Genomic DNA, 17,882 nt, shown 5'->3' on the forward strand with positions numbered 1-17,882 from the left:
CAATCAGTGACACCTTGTCACAGAGTGGGGTGGGGTGAGTATTCTCAATGACCCCATACCAATCTATAACGAATGAGGGACTGCTGCCTTCCCACATAGGCTGACCTAAAGTCAGCCAATGAGGGAAGGCTGCAGTCTTAACCCTCCTGGTACTTCTGAGGCTTCCCTCCTTGAGAGCAGCAGCTAAGGTAAGTTTTATGTTTTGTATGTTTTGTGTATGTATAAATGTATGGTTGTATGGGTATTTGTAAGTTAGTGTTGTGAATGGGTGTGTGTGTGTGCATCATTAATTAAAAGCAAGGAAATGTAATTGTGCCAGTGAAAAAAGTTTAGTGATCTGTGACTACTGGGATTTACTTGTATCTAAAATTGTTCAACAGCTAGAGCAGAGGTATTTAGATACTGTTAAATGGTTGTTTGTTTTTAGAACATTAAAGGACTTTGCAGCATTGGCTGGAATGTGTTAGAATTTATTGACATCTCTAAAGAAATCACCAAACACAATACCAAAAAATAACACAAAGGTAAATATGGACCTTCTCCCTTGCTTCTTTCTGAGCTTATCAAGCCAATATGCTCCATGTTGAAAATACATGTATCTAGGGGATCGGGGCGAAATGCAGTGTTGTAATGAAGATTACTGGTAAGTAACATTGTTTTTACCACCTAGTCCATCTTCAGAGTCACACACGATAGAGATCCCTTAGAACTATGATTGGCATTTAGATCATGGCATGTAGCCTAACAAGTTAGCAGATGCCATGGCCTCCACTTCCCTAGCTTACAACCCTCAATAGTTGGAGAGCACTATTTGCTAGCCAGGGATTTGTAATGCCTTCATTGCAGCTGCAGTGAAGGCTATGAACTCTGCCAAGTGGGCGCCTTGTTTGTAGTACCTACTCGAAGGAACATTTTGTTTTCCAGAAAGTATTAGAAGGAAGATGCTTGCCACATGCATTTTAACCCCGTTACAGTTGTTCAGCTCTTGGGGCCTTGTGTTTTACATGGCTTTTGGGGAGAAAGAGGTGAGAGGCAAGAAGTCGGACCCAGCCCAAACATTTCCGGCCCCATATCAGCTGCAAAAATGCCCACCCTATGAACAGGAACTTCTAGGGTGTGTTGTGCACAACACAAAGGTATGCCTTTTTCTGGGGTGTTCAAGTGGTTTCAAGGCCACCACAAATTCTAGTACTTGGAGTCCACTGGCAAGTTTTTGTCTTCTCCTCTACTCCCAATTGTCAGTGTCCCACAGAGCATAAAGCTATGGTCTCCTTTTGCCTGTTGCTGGGGACTCTGGTAAGTGAAGTTCACCGGTGAGTACTGGCCTTCTCCTCGGCGTCCCCTTCTTGATGTCCCATCAGTGCTCTCTTTTACATTTCACAGGGTGGATTTGGCTTCTGGGTCACTGGGTATTCTTGAATGTGGAGTCCAATGGTGAGTCCTTGTCCTCTCCTGTGCCCTATCTCCCTGATATGCATTTCACTTTGTGCTTCACTGAGATGCTACTTCCAGCTACCATATTATCACGTAAGAGAAGCATTTTTGGCTGTAAAATTAGCCATTATTTTCCTGGCCCTCTCCACTTCCTCTGCTTCATGATGTCCCAGACACCAGGAGGCTACAGAGGGGAGTGACAGCCTCCCTTGTACTGTTATGTTGGTGGGCATGCCTTCTTGGGAGGTGGAGCCTCTGGTAGGGAAAGTCCTGCCTCTCTCCTCTGCCCCTTACTCATTGTTGTAAAATGCAGCAGGAATCTACGGTCTCCTCTGGCCTGTCGCTGTGGTGGTGTATTCGGCTTTTGAGCTGCCAGGACTCTGGTACACGGAGTTCTACACAAGTTGTGGCCCTCTCCTTTGCACCCCCTCCTCAAGGTGAACTTTACATAGTGCAACACTCAGATCGTGCTTGCAGCTGCCATATTATCACAGAACAGGATCATTTCTTGCTGTAAAACAACCTAATTTTACCCCACTGTCTGAAAACCACATGCATGTATCACAGAAACAACTAAAATTAACGTGTCTCCCTTACAGTTAGAGAAAAAAGGGCTAGCTATGCCTTTGCCTACACTCTGGTTCATACCCGGACAATGTGGCTGCCTGAATTCCACAGACTGCAAGAAACCGACGTATAGTAAGAATCGATGTGACTGCCGGAAAACGTACAGGTTACTAATAACAGAAAAAAAAAATGAAAGATTTCATTATCGAAACAGGTTCCTTTCTGAACCACAATTGTTATTTATATAAAACGCTGAGATAATAGGAACCACAATAATACAAATATATTCCTGTAAAATGTTTCCAGGAAACATGTTCACCAAAACATTAAGTACAGTACACAACAATCCATAAACAACACTTACATGAGTTCTAAGCCATTGTAGTGATGAATAGCTGTGACCCACCCATGCAAGAGAAGTTTAATTTGAAGATATTTAGTTGTTTCTGATGAAGAAGTTTTATTACAGCAATAATGCATATAATATGATTCCCTTGACTTGATATAAAAGCTCTTATAAACTCAAATGAAGCATATGATTATTTTCGTAGATCTCTTCAAGATATAGGTGAAATTTGACACAATCATAAGCATACAGCATGAACTGCTAAACAATAAAGTTTTTTCTTGTATGCATTTGCAATGAATGCCATGGACCACATTGTTTGGGTAAACCCTGCAGCTTCGTTGAACCCGTTCTGAGAACTCCTGAGTTGCCTCTCTTACATTTTTCCATTTTCACTTTGGAATTTAATGTGGAGATTACTAGTGGGTGGAGTTGTTACCGGTGGATATTTTGGGATGGAACTCTAAATATTATGAGTTAGACCAACTCGGAATGGGAAATACGTGTGTGGACACAGAGTTACCATGTGGATTTATGCATGGTGTTCACTATTCTGAACAGTTTAACAATCCCATTTGTCACCTGCTCTGAGTAGGTGGTAAATAGGGAGCAGTGACTTCACTGGGGCGGCTTGGGTGGAGGATTAAACTGGGAGAGTAGGGAAAGGACCGAGAAGAAAGGTTTTAGCTGGATCTCCCCCTGATTTGCAGGCATTGTGTTCCTCAAACCAGGTAAACCTGGTGTGGAAACACTGGGGGCTCATAACAAGGTGGAGCAGTATCCCAACCAGGTATACTGCTCCATCTGACTCATAATTAGGCCCTAGATGTGAAAGTACAAATATACCTTCAGAAACGCTTTGAAAAAGTGGTCCAATGCTACACCCCCGGCTTGGGCCCATTAAAGAATGATAGGATAGCAGAAAAAACTCTGTCATCATCTCACCCAAAGAAAACACACAGGGAAAATGGATGATGACTACCCAACAACACTATCTGTTCTTGAGCAGTAAAGGATTCTTCAAACCAATCCTTGTTCTCTACCTGAATGCATACACAGGGTAATGATCCGGCACTGAAATAGCAACACAGAAGCAGGAAAAGAAACAGTATAACAACTGGCAAATTACAAAGAAGGGCACTCCGAGGCTGGGATGACAAACCTCAGGAATCTCACTTACCACATTCAGTGCAAAGGCCTATAGACATACCAAGACGAACACAAGATAGGAGTTACATTCCACGGTGTAGGTCAAAATCCGGAGACATTTTTTGATGACAGTATCCATCTTCCCCATCCCAAGGCCATAACTAATATTTAGCACAAATTAAGAGTTTGAATATTCTTTGGAAGAGAAGAGGTCTTAAGACATTTGGTGAGCGGCTAACGTTGTTTGGGTGTTCCTTTTACCACTGAAATACAATCTATTGAACATATTGGTGAATGATCTCTGAAATACATCCTGGCACATTTAGGATTGATTACTCTCATTACCTAAATTTTCCTTCAGGGAAATGTTATGTTTAGTACTGGTCACTTTTTGTAATTCTTCTGATATTGACTACACCCTCGTTGGTGACAACATTAAGATTCAAAGCAACATAAGGGCTGTAAAAAATGGGTTGTTGCGTGACTGGTGTGTAAGCCCTGATCAGGCAGCAACCACAATCCATGTCAGGGTGAGGTATGTGCCATCCCTAAATTAACTTGTGCTCAACCCTCTTGTAGTTTGGCACAGAGCAATCAGGCTTAACTTAGAAGCAATGTGTAAAGTATTTGTGCAATACTTGAAACAGTAATAAAGTGAAAACACCACACAAAAAAATCCCAAACTAAGATAGAAAAATAGAACTTAGTTTAATAAAACAATGCCAAAATGACAATAATCCAAACAGTAGAACCGGAGATTTTAGTGACAATAGCTCCAAAAAGCACAAAGAGATAATTGTGGATATCTGGTCATGCCGGACTCGGACAAAGTCAGAAGTTCAAGTCGACCACGATGGAGCATGGGCCAACTACAGGGATGCAGTTAAACCCGCTAAACAGAGTACCTTAAATCCTGGTTTCCAGAGTGTTTTGAAGATCCGCATCAGAGATACATCGCTCAGAGAAAGTGATGCTTTGGTACTGAGATGTGACAATACAGACTGCAACACGATGACGCGGTGATGCGTCGGAGCTGAAAGGCTGAGATGCGAAGTCCAGTGTCATCGTTGTGCCTACCGTCGATGAGTAGTGCATGGGCCTCCGCTGAGGATATGTAACGCTGTGGCAGTTATGAAGGGGTTGCGAAGGCAATGTGGGTCTTTGCGACGGGTCCAAACCACACAGCTGCGGTGATGTGTCAGTTCTGCTTTGGTTTGCACTGCACAGCAGAGGAGATATGTCGGTTCCGCTGGATCTACAGAGGCTTCACTTCCTAGGGTCCAGGACTGGGGTGGCATCACTTGGCAGGCCAGACTTCAGATGGCAGAGTCCAGGTGCAGATGCAAGTTTGTTGGAAGCCTGTTGTGTCCCTGAGGCTTCAGATCAGAAGGCCAGCCACCTAACCCTTGGAGTCACTCTGGGTTCTGGGTTCAAGAGATGTAGAGCCAGTCCTTCTCACCCAGGCATGAAAGGAGCAGGCAGCAGGTCAGCACAACAGGGCAGCTGTCCTTCATAGCAGCAGTCCGGCAAAGTGGCAATCTTTTCAGCAGCATCCGGCAGAATATCCACAGGTCCAGAAGGTTACTGAAGTGTTGGTGTCTGAGGTCCAATATTTATACCCACTTATGCCTTTGCAGTGGGGAGAAGCTTCTAGATGTCTTTGAAGTGTACAGGTTCCAGACTAACTACAGGGGGTATGCAGCCCATGTGGAGACAGGACACAGCCTATTAAAGTGTAAGTCGGGCTGGGCCCAGCTTCTCCCTCCCATCCTGCCAGTGATGGCACATCCAGTCACATATAAGATTCCCACTGTGTGTGGCTGTCTAGGAGGAGTACACAAAGCCCAGCTGTTAACTACCTCCAGCCATGTGACCCAGAGACAGGCTGCAGGCAATAAGTGGCAAAGGCAAAAAAATGCCAACTTTTGAAGGCCACGTTTTCGACCAAACGAGTGAACATGCATTTATTATCAGGCTAACCCTTTTATGCACTTATGTTAAACAAATTGTTTTACATTTCACTGAAGAAACTACCTGGGTTAACTGAATATTACACTGTTTGACCAAAGTTCAGATTCGGGTTGAGTTGAATAAGTAATACGTGTATTTCTCAAAAATACTCTCCAACCTTTCTGTTCTCCCCCCTTGTTTTCGTTGCATTTATGCTATTCCTTTTTTGTTGTATGAGAATTTTGTTTGGACCATTAGCTTGCTTTATTGTTGTTTGATTAGCATAACATTTGTTGTCCTTTCAATGTCTAGTGTTGTCCAAAATATTTGTATAAACACTATATGGAATATATGTTATGTATGTGATGTTATTTTCTGTGGTCTATGGAACATTGATTAATAGACTATTGTGCAAACAAATAAGATTGATTGACAAAATTGGATCACAAATTCCTTTGGAAACCAAAGAATAAATACATTAGTTTTCTTTTCAATCACAATGAGTGTCATGTGTGATTTGAGGAAGTAATTTGTTGATCTTGTATTAGTATTGCCATGCTTGTTGTTGCTAACTTTTGAAGAGTGGCATTTTCAAAAAAGTTATTTAAAATCCAAATTCACCATAAGTTAGAGTTTTTCATTGCAATTCCAGAGATACCAAACATGAACTGGGCACCTATTCTAATTTGGAAATGACACTTATAAAATGTAATAAGGTAACTCCAATGTTATCCTATGGAAGATGTAGGCATTGCAGTAGTGAAAAAAAAAAAGGAGTTTTCCTCTACAAGGACATGTAAAACTGAAAAATACATGTCCTACATTTAAAATACACTACACCATACCCCCTGGACTGTTCAGGGCCTAGCCTAAGGGTGACATATCTGTTTTAAAAGGAAGGTTTGGACCTGGCAAAAGTTTTACTGTGCCAGGTAAAAATGGCAGTTTAACTTGCACACATAAAGGCTGCAATGGCAGGCCTGAGAAATGTTTAAAGTACAGATTAGGTGCATGGGACAATCAGTGCTGCAGGCCCACTAGTAGCATTTGGGGTTTTGAAGGAATTCTGAAAATGTATTGTTTCTCTGTCTCAACCAATACTACTACAGTTGTTTCATTCTTAGATATTTTGGTAATTTGTCTTCACTCTTTGCTGTAAATAGGCATATTTTGCCTTCTGAAATGCTTACTTGGTTTCTTTTTCTTCTGTTATTCTCATTTCGCTGTTGTGCCCTGAATCCGTCAAGCAGTGCAAGAGGCAGAGCAGGAAGATGTAAAGGTGGCTGCAGACTCTCAAGCTCCAAAGTCGAATAAAAAGCTCAAAGCGACAGCTGCTGGCGCTCAGACAGGCAGTGCCAGAAAAGAGAAAAAGGGGAAGCACAAAGGTTAGCCATATTTTGCAAAATGCATTAACAATGACTTGTGTGACAAAAGATGAAGAGGTATTGCATGCATCTGATAGTATTCTTTAGAATGGCCATAAAGATTGCTTACAAGCCTGAAGCAGGACCTTTGGAATTATGCCATAATGGAGCACTGGAATTATGCAGTAATGGAGGGCCAAATTATATGGCAACATGTATTAAATTATGTAGCAAGAAAAGACAAATTATGTGGAACAATGCTGCACATTCTTTAGCAATATTATTTTACCATTTTGACATTTTAACAAGCATTGATAATGTTTAGGAATCGTTTAACCTCATTAGTAGCAGCTTAACATATGAACACTGCAACTGTCATATAAGCTGACCAGTTAACCTTTGATAAGCATCTACCCCTGCATCACAGCACAGGTGCCATTATTAAGTAACTTTTTATCTGATTGAGATGAATTTTTGATGGGTTGATAAATTCTGCTAAATATGCAGCAGGTGATGGATTATGTGGCAAGTGTGCTAAATCCATAATTATGTGGGAAATGCGAGGCAACAGAATCACATAATTCCAGTGGGCTTTATTGTAAACCATTTTCTAAAATTGTGATAACTGGGTAACATAATTTTGTGATCTGTACACATTTGTGCCCAATACTACCTTTTTAGACACTATCCCTTTTGGATGTAGTCATCCTGCATAACATATAGTCGTAAAACAACCCATACAGTGCTTTATCTAAAAAATGCTTGAACATGCATGCAATAATATTGTGCACTGTTTAAAAATGTTTTCATGATCCATTTAGTTGATGGATTACCTAGTTATAACTGGAGTATATTTTGTCTAGAAGCACTTAGATTTATATATATTGAGTTTTATGGAATGCCAAATGAGGTGTCATTATCACAAAAAAATATAGAGCCAAAGCATAGAAAATGTTTTACAGAAGATATTTCATATATGTACATTGTTTCATTGGACACTGATGTAGAAATCAACATTATCAAGCTCAGAAAGAGGCAATGTTGAACTAAAATGAAACCTAATATTCAGTAGTGGATATCTTAACAACTTGCTGCCAGTTTTCACAAGTGCTCCAACCTCCTATTTTGTCAAAATGAAAACATCCATTTGTAATTACTGCTTGCATTGTTTGTAGTACATAAAGTGCATTTCTTGCGGTTTCACCTTCAGCTATCCACAAGAACCCCATTTTGGTTAAATATCTCTAAACCTTTAGGTAGCTCGTGTTAACTGAAAAAAAACAAATCTTAATAAAACATCAGTGTGGGTTTGTATCTTAGGATCCGTGGGTCCCCCTAATCGGGTCCTACTGTCAAAGTATGTGTAAATTGGTACATTTTCAGCAGCTATCTAACATTGTTGGAAATTCTCAGTAATTAATGTACAACGCATCCTCAAACCTGCCAAAGGTGTGATTTTAGATTAACTGAATCACCGTGAATCACTATCAAATTTAGCAGAGGTCCACCTTTTTTATTTTACCATTATTGATTATGGAGCAGTTCCACACAGTGGAGAAGTGGGAAGGTAGTAAGTAATCTGCGGTTAGATACAAAATCCACCAGAAGGATCCTTACCGAAGTAACTTGTTCATTAGCACAATATTTATTTTACAATATTCGGGCACTACATAATATTTTAACATTTTGGAGTATGTAAGGTAGTGCTCATGTTGTACCTGCTTTTATGAATTGGCCTCAAAACATCTAAAAATGGGAATATTTAATGAATATGTATGTACAACTAATACAAATAGAAAGTAGTGGACCAACTATGTAATGAAACTATTAGGGAGTTGGATTTTTCAGGGCCAGTTCACAAAGGCATGTAAAAGTATGTAAAAGGGTGCACTGGTAGTTCAACTTCCCATTCTGATAAATGCTATTGAGAAGCAGCCCCTCTGCCACTGCATGTGACTATTACTAAACAGTGAGCATAATGGATAATCCTGGAGGTGGAAGGAATAAGTGGCTTTAAACCATGTTAAAAACAGTAAGAATTTTACTTTGTAGGTCAGATAGGGCAGAAACATAGAAGCTAGTAAAACAATGTCACATTTTTCTTGCTGTCTAGTGCTAAGTTTTGTACTGCCCCTTCTCTGAAAACAAATACCTTGCTTGGACTATTTGAATTATACAGCCCCATCTTCATCATTATTTACTATTGTAAAATGTCTTTATTGTTGTTTTATGAGAACATTATTTAATGTTATCGTCAGATGCAGTCTTTAGAGACTATTTAGACTCATTTTATCCGGCTAGTCTCAAAGGAACATTCATGAACTCACTCGCAAAATAGAGCTAATGTTGTGGTTTCGAAAATGGTTGTATTTTTAACTACTCTACTTGAAGTCATGTTCAGTTTACCTACGGGCTCTGATGGTATCATACACAACACACAAAGGAAAATCACTTTATCACTGAAACTACTTTTATTGTTTCTTTACAAAAATGATGGCAATGATAAGCACTACAAATGTTGTGACTGCAGGCGCTTATAATATATGCGGCCCACCCTAAAAATATTCTTAAGAGATAGGCAAGTTACATTTGTGACATTGATATATTAACCAATCTTTGTATTGAATAAGTCAATGGCTGCAGTGATGCCGATGCACTTTACTATTTTCTTTTTGAATAAATTCAAATCTCTTTAAAAGCATACTTCAAAAACTTTATTTTAACAAATTTAAATCTGTTTGTAAGCATACCTAGAGGGTTTTACAACGTTTAGGTTTAACCAATGCATTTATTATTATTTAACACAGATCCTTAACTCAAGCTGTGACGTCGACGTTCATGATATTAGACATGTTTTAATGTATAACTAAAAAAGCGGTAGTAATGTTTGATGGATCGCACTTCAGTAGTCCGTATACAATCAGACAAGGCAATGTAAGAAAAATTCTCATTTTTTGTGACAAGAGGAAAATTCAAAAATGGTGCCACTAGGGGCTACAAATGCACCCTACTACCTTGGGTGCATAAACACATGGGTCTCGTACACCGTGACCCTGTGATACCATAAGCAATACACGTACCCCGGCACTCATATATAATATTCTTTTGCTTATGTCATACCCTATTCGGCAAAGACCATATTATCATATCACACTGATTATAAGCAGAGAAGGATTCGTACAAAAAATATATGTATTTAATTTTTATCAAAAATTGATTTTGAACAAGAAGTTTTAGCAGCACAGTTTGTAAGGACAGAAGCCAAGTAAATCCCTTCATATATCTAATATATTGACGATTAGAAACTCATTTGTGAAGGGTGTCCTTGATTCTATGATCTTGATCTCAAAAGCGTAACAGCCAACAGCCGACACGTGTTTCGTCACAACAGTGACTTTTTCAAGGCTGTAAAGATAATAACACAGTTTCATATTTTGTACATATTGAAATCGGATTGTCTCCATACACGGATATTACTTTCTAGAATCGTGCACTAAATCCATTTAAAAAAAAAGATTTCTAAGAGAAATTATGAAAAATTATTAAAAAGAAAGGAGAAAGAAAAGAACGAGCAAGGAGTGCTGTCAGAAAAAGAAGCGTGATATACGGAAAAAAAGAGGAAAAAATGGGTGAAAATCACCAGGAGGGCAGTGTCACCGAGAAAATCCTTTTGATGGTAGAATATAAGGACAAGACCAGTCAAATGGTAAGAACCCAATACCGAATAGTATATTTGTCAGAAAAAGGTGAAATTAGTAAAAAGCCAATGTCATGCTTAAAGACCGAAGTGGTTTAAAATTAAAATCACTAACCTTATGATGAAAAAAGTTTGGATTTTAAATGATATTATCAGCGAAATAAGGTTCTCTATATTTGGGTGTTCGATGCTGTGACAAGCCACAGGAAGAGTGGTACTCTGAGAAAAAATGTCCAAAAAACAAAAGAAGGATGAAAAAGTATTTTAATAAATAATTCTAACTAATTCTATATCCAAATTATAATATAGATGAGAAAAGAACGCTGCTCACTTCTGATTTATGAAAGCAGAGCTCGCCTATTGGGTGACCTTGAGGATCGGACAACCATCTAATAAGTGATCCTGAAAAGATATTTGTGAAAGAATCTTAATGGACAAACGAGAAAAACGAGATAAATGATCTGAAAAAGCCCAGTATTTTCTATATGCTAATATACCACCCCCATGTGAATTACTAAATATCGTTGATATTTCTGTTTAAGATAAGTCTAGTAATTCTCCTAGCTTCGTCGTTTCTACTTCAAAGGAAACACCATCCCCAAGGAACTCTGTGTCCGAGTGGGTCTATTTGCCAAGGGGTCCTAATTCTGTAACGAAACTCCATTGGGAACAGTTACGGAAGGATACAGTGTTACTAATGGAGTCGCTCTCACTAAGTCTTAATGCAACTTACTTGAGATACTTGTATTGTGAGTGTCCAAACTATATGAATCCCATGTGGGCTGTGATAGGCCCCTAAAATAACAATAAAGATCGACAATTAGTTATATTGACTGGAAAACGACAAATCCTCTCACGTTAGAATGATGGAGTCAAATAAATAACATTCAAATAAAACAACATGTATTTTAAGAATAGGGGAACCAAACTAATTTGTAACAGCCCATCGGTAGATCACCAATGGATTGTGCATTACAGGGTTAAGCTCTCCATATTTTCGAAGGACAGATTGTCGGCGGTGGATATACAACAATTAATCATGACTAATACGGTACCTGTAGAAACAAGACCTTATTTTTGGCGAAAACCTTGTCATCGTGCCCCCATTTCATAGCTGACACAACATATTACCTCCCTTCACATTGTGATAGAAAGAAGGTTCGTATCCCCCTTTATACATCGATATAGGATATTCTATCTGAGAAAAAAGTCTAAAAGCCGATGCTAAGGTCACGAATAAAGTGTCCCCATAGAAAAGCCTGTTTGTCTTACCTCATAAGATTTTCAAAATTCTCAAAAGACTGCAATGTGGGTTTCGGCGTTCCCTTAACTTAGGTGAAAGTTTGAGAGTCGTCGACTTTCATTTAAATAATACACCGCGTAATGCCGGTACAGCACGTAAACGACGTAAGTGGGTGGAGATTGGTGGTCCCCTTTTTTGTTTTTCCCATATCGAAGCAAGAGAGCTTTGCTGTGTGTAGCGGCCATATTTGAATGGTAAAATTTTCCATACAAATAAAAGAAAGTTTTGAAAAGATTTTTGTTAAGCAGCAACCAATGAAATTTCGGTTGTGTAGGCGTAACATTAAAATCATCATAGCAACGTGTTGAATTATATCGAAAGACGGCGAAATGTGAATTTATAATACTTAGATAGTGGAATAATACTCTCCGTTTGTGTGTATGTCCACATATCCAAAAATCGGTGCCATAAATGCGCATCCAACTAACGGCAGAAACAGTAAATGGAGGGACACAAATAGAGACCCCATAAATTGTGTCTATGAGTAGATAGTATTCCTAGTCCCAGATTTCTGGACAAAGAAACGAGAAAGAAAAAGAAGAAAACGAGAGAGAAACAGAGGAAAAGGAGAGCAAAAAACGAAAAACATTATTAAGAAACCATTTTTTTTAAAAACATTATTGAAAACACATCATGCCTTGAACATCATGTTGAATGACCTAGACAGTAATGATAAAGAATCTAGGATATTACAATGCAATTATATTTTTCTTTGTTTACATTCAGTGCGCAACCAGAGGCTGTAGTCTAGGACATTTACCATGTTTGTACCCTGTATTAGTATATACAAAATTATGCCAGTTTCATTGTTAGCAGATTCCTTTGATGGTACAAAAGGATGATAACAGTCATATGTTCTTAATACATACACAATATATTAACTGATCAACAGATTCTGCAAGTCATAGTTCTCATCATTTAAGAAAAACATGTAGTTCCTTATCAAAATTGAGCCCCGACTCCACAGCCCGAAATTTGATGATCCATTGTGCTTCAGTTTTTCTTAATGTTAGTGTTCTATCTCCCCCTCGGGGGCCAATTAGTGTATGTGCAATCCCATGAAACCTTATTTTTCTGATGTCTTCTAGAGAGTGACTGTGATTAAAATGGACAGCAGAAGGATAGCTGCAATTGTTGTTTCTTACTGCTCTCATATGTTCTTGTATTCTCGCCCTTAAGGGACTGGTCTTGTCCTTATATTTTACCATCAAAAGGATTTTCTCGGTGACACTGCCCTCCTGGTGATTTTCACCCATTTTTTTCTCTTTTTTTCCGTATATCACGCTTCTTTTTCTGACAGCACTCCTTGCTCGTTCTTTTCTTTCTCCTTTCTTTTTCATAATTTCTCTTATTTAGTGCACGGTTCTAGAAAGTAATATCCGTGTATGGAGACGATCCGATTTCAATATGTACAAAATATGAGACTGTGTTATTATCTTTACAGCCTTGAAAAAGTCACTGTTGTGACGGAACACGTGTCGGCTGTTGGCTGTTACGCTTTTGAGATCAAGATCATAGAACCAAGGACACCCTTCACAAATGAGTTTCTAATCGTCAATGTATTAAATATATAAAGGGATTTACTTGGCTTCTGTCCTTACAAACTGTGCTGCTAAAACTTCTTGTTCAAAATCAATTTTTGATAAAATTAAATACATATATTTTTTGTACGAATGCTTCTCTGCTTATAATCAGTGTGATATGATAATATGGTCTTTGCCGAATATGGTATGACATAAGCAAAAGAATATTATATATGAGTGCCGGGGTACGTGTATTACTTATGTTTTAATGTATATTTTATTAATCACAATAGATAGAATAGATAAATAAAAAACATGAGTATATTCATAATTCATATTAAAAAAACAGTAGCACGTTAATTATGGAGTACATACACTTGTTAAGGAATTCCTGGCCTGCTGTCTTTAGGGCTTTTATAACGCCAATATATATATATATATATATATATATATATATATATATATATATATATATATATATATGCGCAAACAGAAGTCTTTCACCACAGAACCACCAGGCAGGCAGCAACGAGGAAAAACCACGCAAGTCCCAGTCTTCTTTCGGCAAGTTTATTTAAAAAGGCAAGTTCACCAAATCTGACGCGTTTCGGGCGTCCGCCCTTGGTCACAGATCGTCAGGCAAATGAAAGAACATCCCTTTTAAAGGGTACATTGCACGAATTTAATTAGTGATTTTTTTCTTTTTGCAACACCATGTGATTAGAAACTGAAAACTGAGGACACACTACATATAGCTAACATAGATAGTCTGTTTTCTAAATCACAATTTGATATTTATAAATCGAATAACGGGAGGTATAATTACAATATTTACATTTTGTTGCCCAAATTTGTGTTAACATTCCATTGTAAGTTGCCATGCTATATATTTTGTAAATTTTATATCAGACAATTATTGTCAGTGTGCATTGAAAATGGCACATGATATCCGCATAAATGCGCTTATATAGTAGATTGCAAAAAAAAGGACACAGTGTTACTGGTGGTCATTTGTCATGAAAAAGTGCAATGCGCGTAGATAAAGTGCAAATGCAATTGTGCAAATAATGCAAAATATTCTGTGCAAGCATAGCATATAAATAAATATAAATATTTATAAATAATTTCATATTAAAATCATCTAAGCTTCTCAATTCATGAAACCTGATGCTAGGCATATGACCATATAAAAATATCATCTATGTTTAACTCTTTTGCAATCTCTCAATTATATATATATATATATATATATATATATATATATATATATATATATATATATATATATATATATATTGCATATTATTGTTCACTCAGCAACAAATGTTAAGACTCCAACTAATTGCATTCCGTTGCACACTTGTGAAATGTATTCATTTGTTTGCTAAAATGCTTCTAGAGCTTGCACATCATACTAATGGGTTGTAGCAGAGGTTGAAAGACTTCAAAGTATTTGGGATTAGTAATTTCTAGAAATATCTAGGTGTTGGAACAATGAACATATTTGCTATACATTTTTTAGAACTATTTTTCAGGTAAATGATTTGGTTTACATAGATATGAATGACTCTTCAATGTAACACAATTTCAAAGCTCCATTCAAAGCTGTTAGGTTTTATATGAATTCACTACTGGTCCTCCATGGTATCCTCAATAGAAAAACCTGACATCTCTCAATTCATCATTGATACATTTCACTAAAGCAGGACACACATCAATAGTATATCACACAGACCCACTATTGCATTTATGGAATATTGAAACATTCTCATAAAGAACACATTCTTAACCGCCACTATCTATAAAAGTATCTGAGATTATCACAATAACGAATGTCACCTGAAATAAAAATACCATCCTCCCTTTTAGTATCATAAAGAGCCTCTAAAGAATAGCACTACAAACACTCCTAGACATAGTGAAAAACTGACTTTTTAGAACAAATTACCTGAGGTATGGAAAGGTGGGCAAAAAAGCCTTCCAGTGACCAACCTCCTAAACTAAAGCCTGATCCTCTGTCTGTGATATATATATATATATATATGTATATATCACATATATATATGTATACCCTTTGACAGACTATGTATTTATAGCTTGGTTTGGATTTCCATAGTAAGAGCATTTATTGGTTTGCTAGTGACTTTGGCACCGTTTGACAAATCTTCATGAACTTTCTCCCAAAAAATGTTATCCACTGAGCCGCAGCCATTGCAGGTAAGAGGGGTGGGTCCGGTTGGGGGTGTTTCGAGTGACGACCACGAAGGAAAATTGAACAAATAATTACCTTTCCCTCGTGGTCGCCTCTCGAAATCCTCCCCAGCTGGCCCCACCGCTCTTACCTGCAGCGGCCACTGCTGTATCCATGTCAGGTCCTTCCTGGAAATTTTTGGTGTGATCCGCCAAGCGGGGGCCTCAAAAAAAGGGGGTTCCCTAAACCAAATTTCCTCATGCATTTTTCATAGACTTTTTTTAGGCAGCGTCATCGTAAAAACTGCTGTACTGAATTACACCAAACTTGTCAGGAAGTTTGACCTTGGCCCAAAAAGTGTGCATTTTGTGAATTGGTGTAAATCCGTTCAGCAGTTTTTGAGTTATGAGGTTTAAAAAATATTTGTGAATCTGGACGGTTGAGTTTGAGGGTCTCTCCAGAGAATCCCTCAAAAACAATTATAAAAAATAGAGCATTCTGATTGGCCCAAGGGCCTCAAAAAAAGGGGGTTCCCTAAACCAAATTTCCTCATGCATTTTTCATAGACTTTTTTTAGGCAGCGTTATCGTAAAAACTGCTGTACTGAATTACACCAAACTTGTCAGGAAGTTTGACCTTGGCCCAAAAAGTGTGCATTTTGTGAATTGGTGTAAATCCGTTCAGCAGTTTTTGAGTTATGAGGTTTAAACAATATTTGTGAATCTGGACGGTTGAGTTTGAGGGTCTCTCCAGAGAATCCCTCAAAAACAATTATAAAAAATAGAGCATTCTGATTGGCCCAAGTGGCTTTTTTCCATTGGACTAATCTGCTCTCATGGGAGATACGCTTCAGTAGGAGTGAACGCTCTGATTGGCTGACTGCAACATGAAGAAGAATTTTGTAGGCAGCCATTACAGGACTCGGGCACTTAGTCATCTGTCCTGAGTTAAAAAAATTAACTATAAGGAGGCAGATTAGGGATAATATACTCCTCTAGAACCTTGTGGGGCCTTGGGACCAAAATAAAAAGCGTGATTGCAACTTTTTAAGAAAAAAAAACACGCCTGCCAGTGTTTCAAATTTAATCAATTTGACCACCCCTGTGTTGGCCAGTGCCATGTGTTTTACCTAGTTGCTTACTTACAATCGGGGAAAGATTAAAGCAAGATCTTTCTGCACTTCTCACTGCAAAAAACATCCTGTCAGATGGTAATTCTGAATAGAGAGGGATCAGACAATATAATTCCTCTCTGTGAGGTGCGCTGGAAATGTGGTAGATGACGCCATCTCTCATTTTACCAGTCTCATTTGCAGCATATCATGGTCCGTGTCCTGGATTATGCCAACGCTATCAATCTCGTTTCATTTGAAAAACTTTATTCGATTCTTGTGAATCATAAAAGTACATAGTTACAATAATAAAAATTATCATTATATATAAAATTATATATAAAATTAATCCATATTACATTTTACACATGCTAAATATAACCAAAACAACATATAAGATTTCTTAGCACGGTTTTCTATAAGCTACCCTTTTCTTTATATCAATCCAAGGGTGTAAAAAGAAATAAGTAGTAAAAATTGCTTAAGGCCCTATTTCCCAATTTCCCTATCACATTTCATATATTTTCCTGATTCGCAAAACAGTTCTAATAAAATTTAACACAGCACAACATGTGACGGCATTGGACAAAGAACGTAAATAATTAAAATCATCCTGATATGAACAAGGGACAATTTCCCTCAGGATGGGCCTAATAAAATTAGCCCTTCTATCTTTATATATAGTGCAAAACAGCATAAGGTGCATTGTGCTTTGTTCGGCTAGGTTATTACAAGGACAGGGAGTCAGTCTCTCACACCAACTCACCTGATTGGGAAAAGCCACAAGAAAGTGCAATGTGCAGAGACGAAACCTCATCAAAAGGAAGCGGGAATGTGTATGAGTACTAAAAGATAAATAGAATTGTTAAAGATTTTGCGACCCATGGGATGGAGTCTCATTATAGTAGGCATTTTTAATCATTGTTTTAATGTTGGTTGGTATGCCATCAGAATTTGAAAAATAATTGCCTAGGCCAATCTTACTTAAGGCATTTTTGACATAACAGAGCCAGGGAATAGACGATGCATTTTCTAAACTTAGACAGTCCCTTATAATTGCGCTAGTAAATGATAGTTCTTCCGATGACCACACTTTCCCCCATAGAATCATGGGCGCAAATTTAATTCTATCTTCAACATAATCAAATCCCAGCTCAGAATGAAGCAATTTGGTAGGAGAGCTAATGGGAACCATCAACAATCTTTTTATAAATTTGTTTTCCAAAATTTGTAATTAGCAGGTTTTT

At 38.0% G+C, this 17,882-nt stretch overlaps 1 protein-coding gene across 1 annotated transcript in view; it reads left to right on the forward strand.

Moving 5' to 3' along the window:
• LOC146857563 (tubby protein homolog) overlaps positions 1–17,882 on the forward strand; it is a 995,297-nt gene that overhangs the window by 825,673 nt on the left and 151,742 nt on the right. Inside the window, exon 5 of the mRNA XM_085648119.1 lies at positions 6,694–6,831. Coding sequence (XP_085504245.1) covers positions 6,694–6,831 — 138 coding nt within the window. The remainder of the gene's footprint in view (positions 1–6,693; positions 6,832–17,882) is intronic.

Source organism: Triturus cristatus, chromosome 3_2 (assembly GCF_964204655.1).
Source record: "Triturus cristatus chromosome 3_2, aTriCri1.1, whole genome shotgun sequence".
Classification (NCBI taxonomy): Eukaryota; Metazoa; Chordata; class Amphibia; order Caudata; family Salamandridae; genus Triturus; species Triturus cristatus.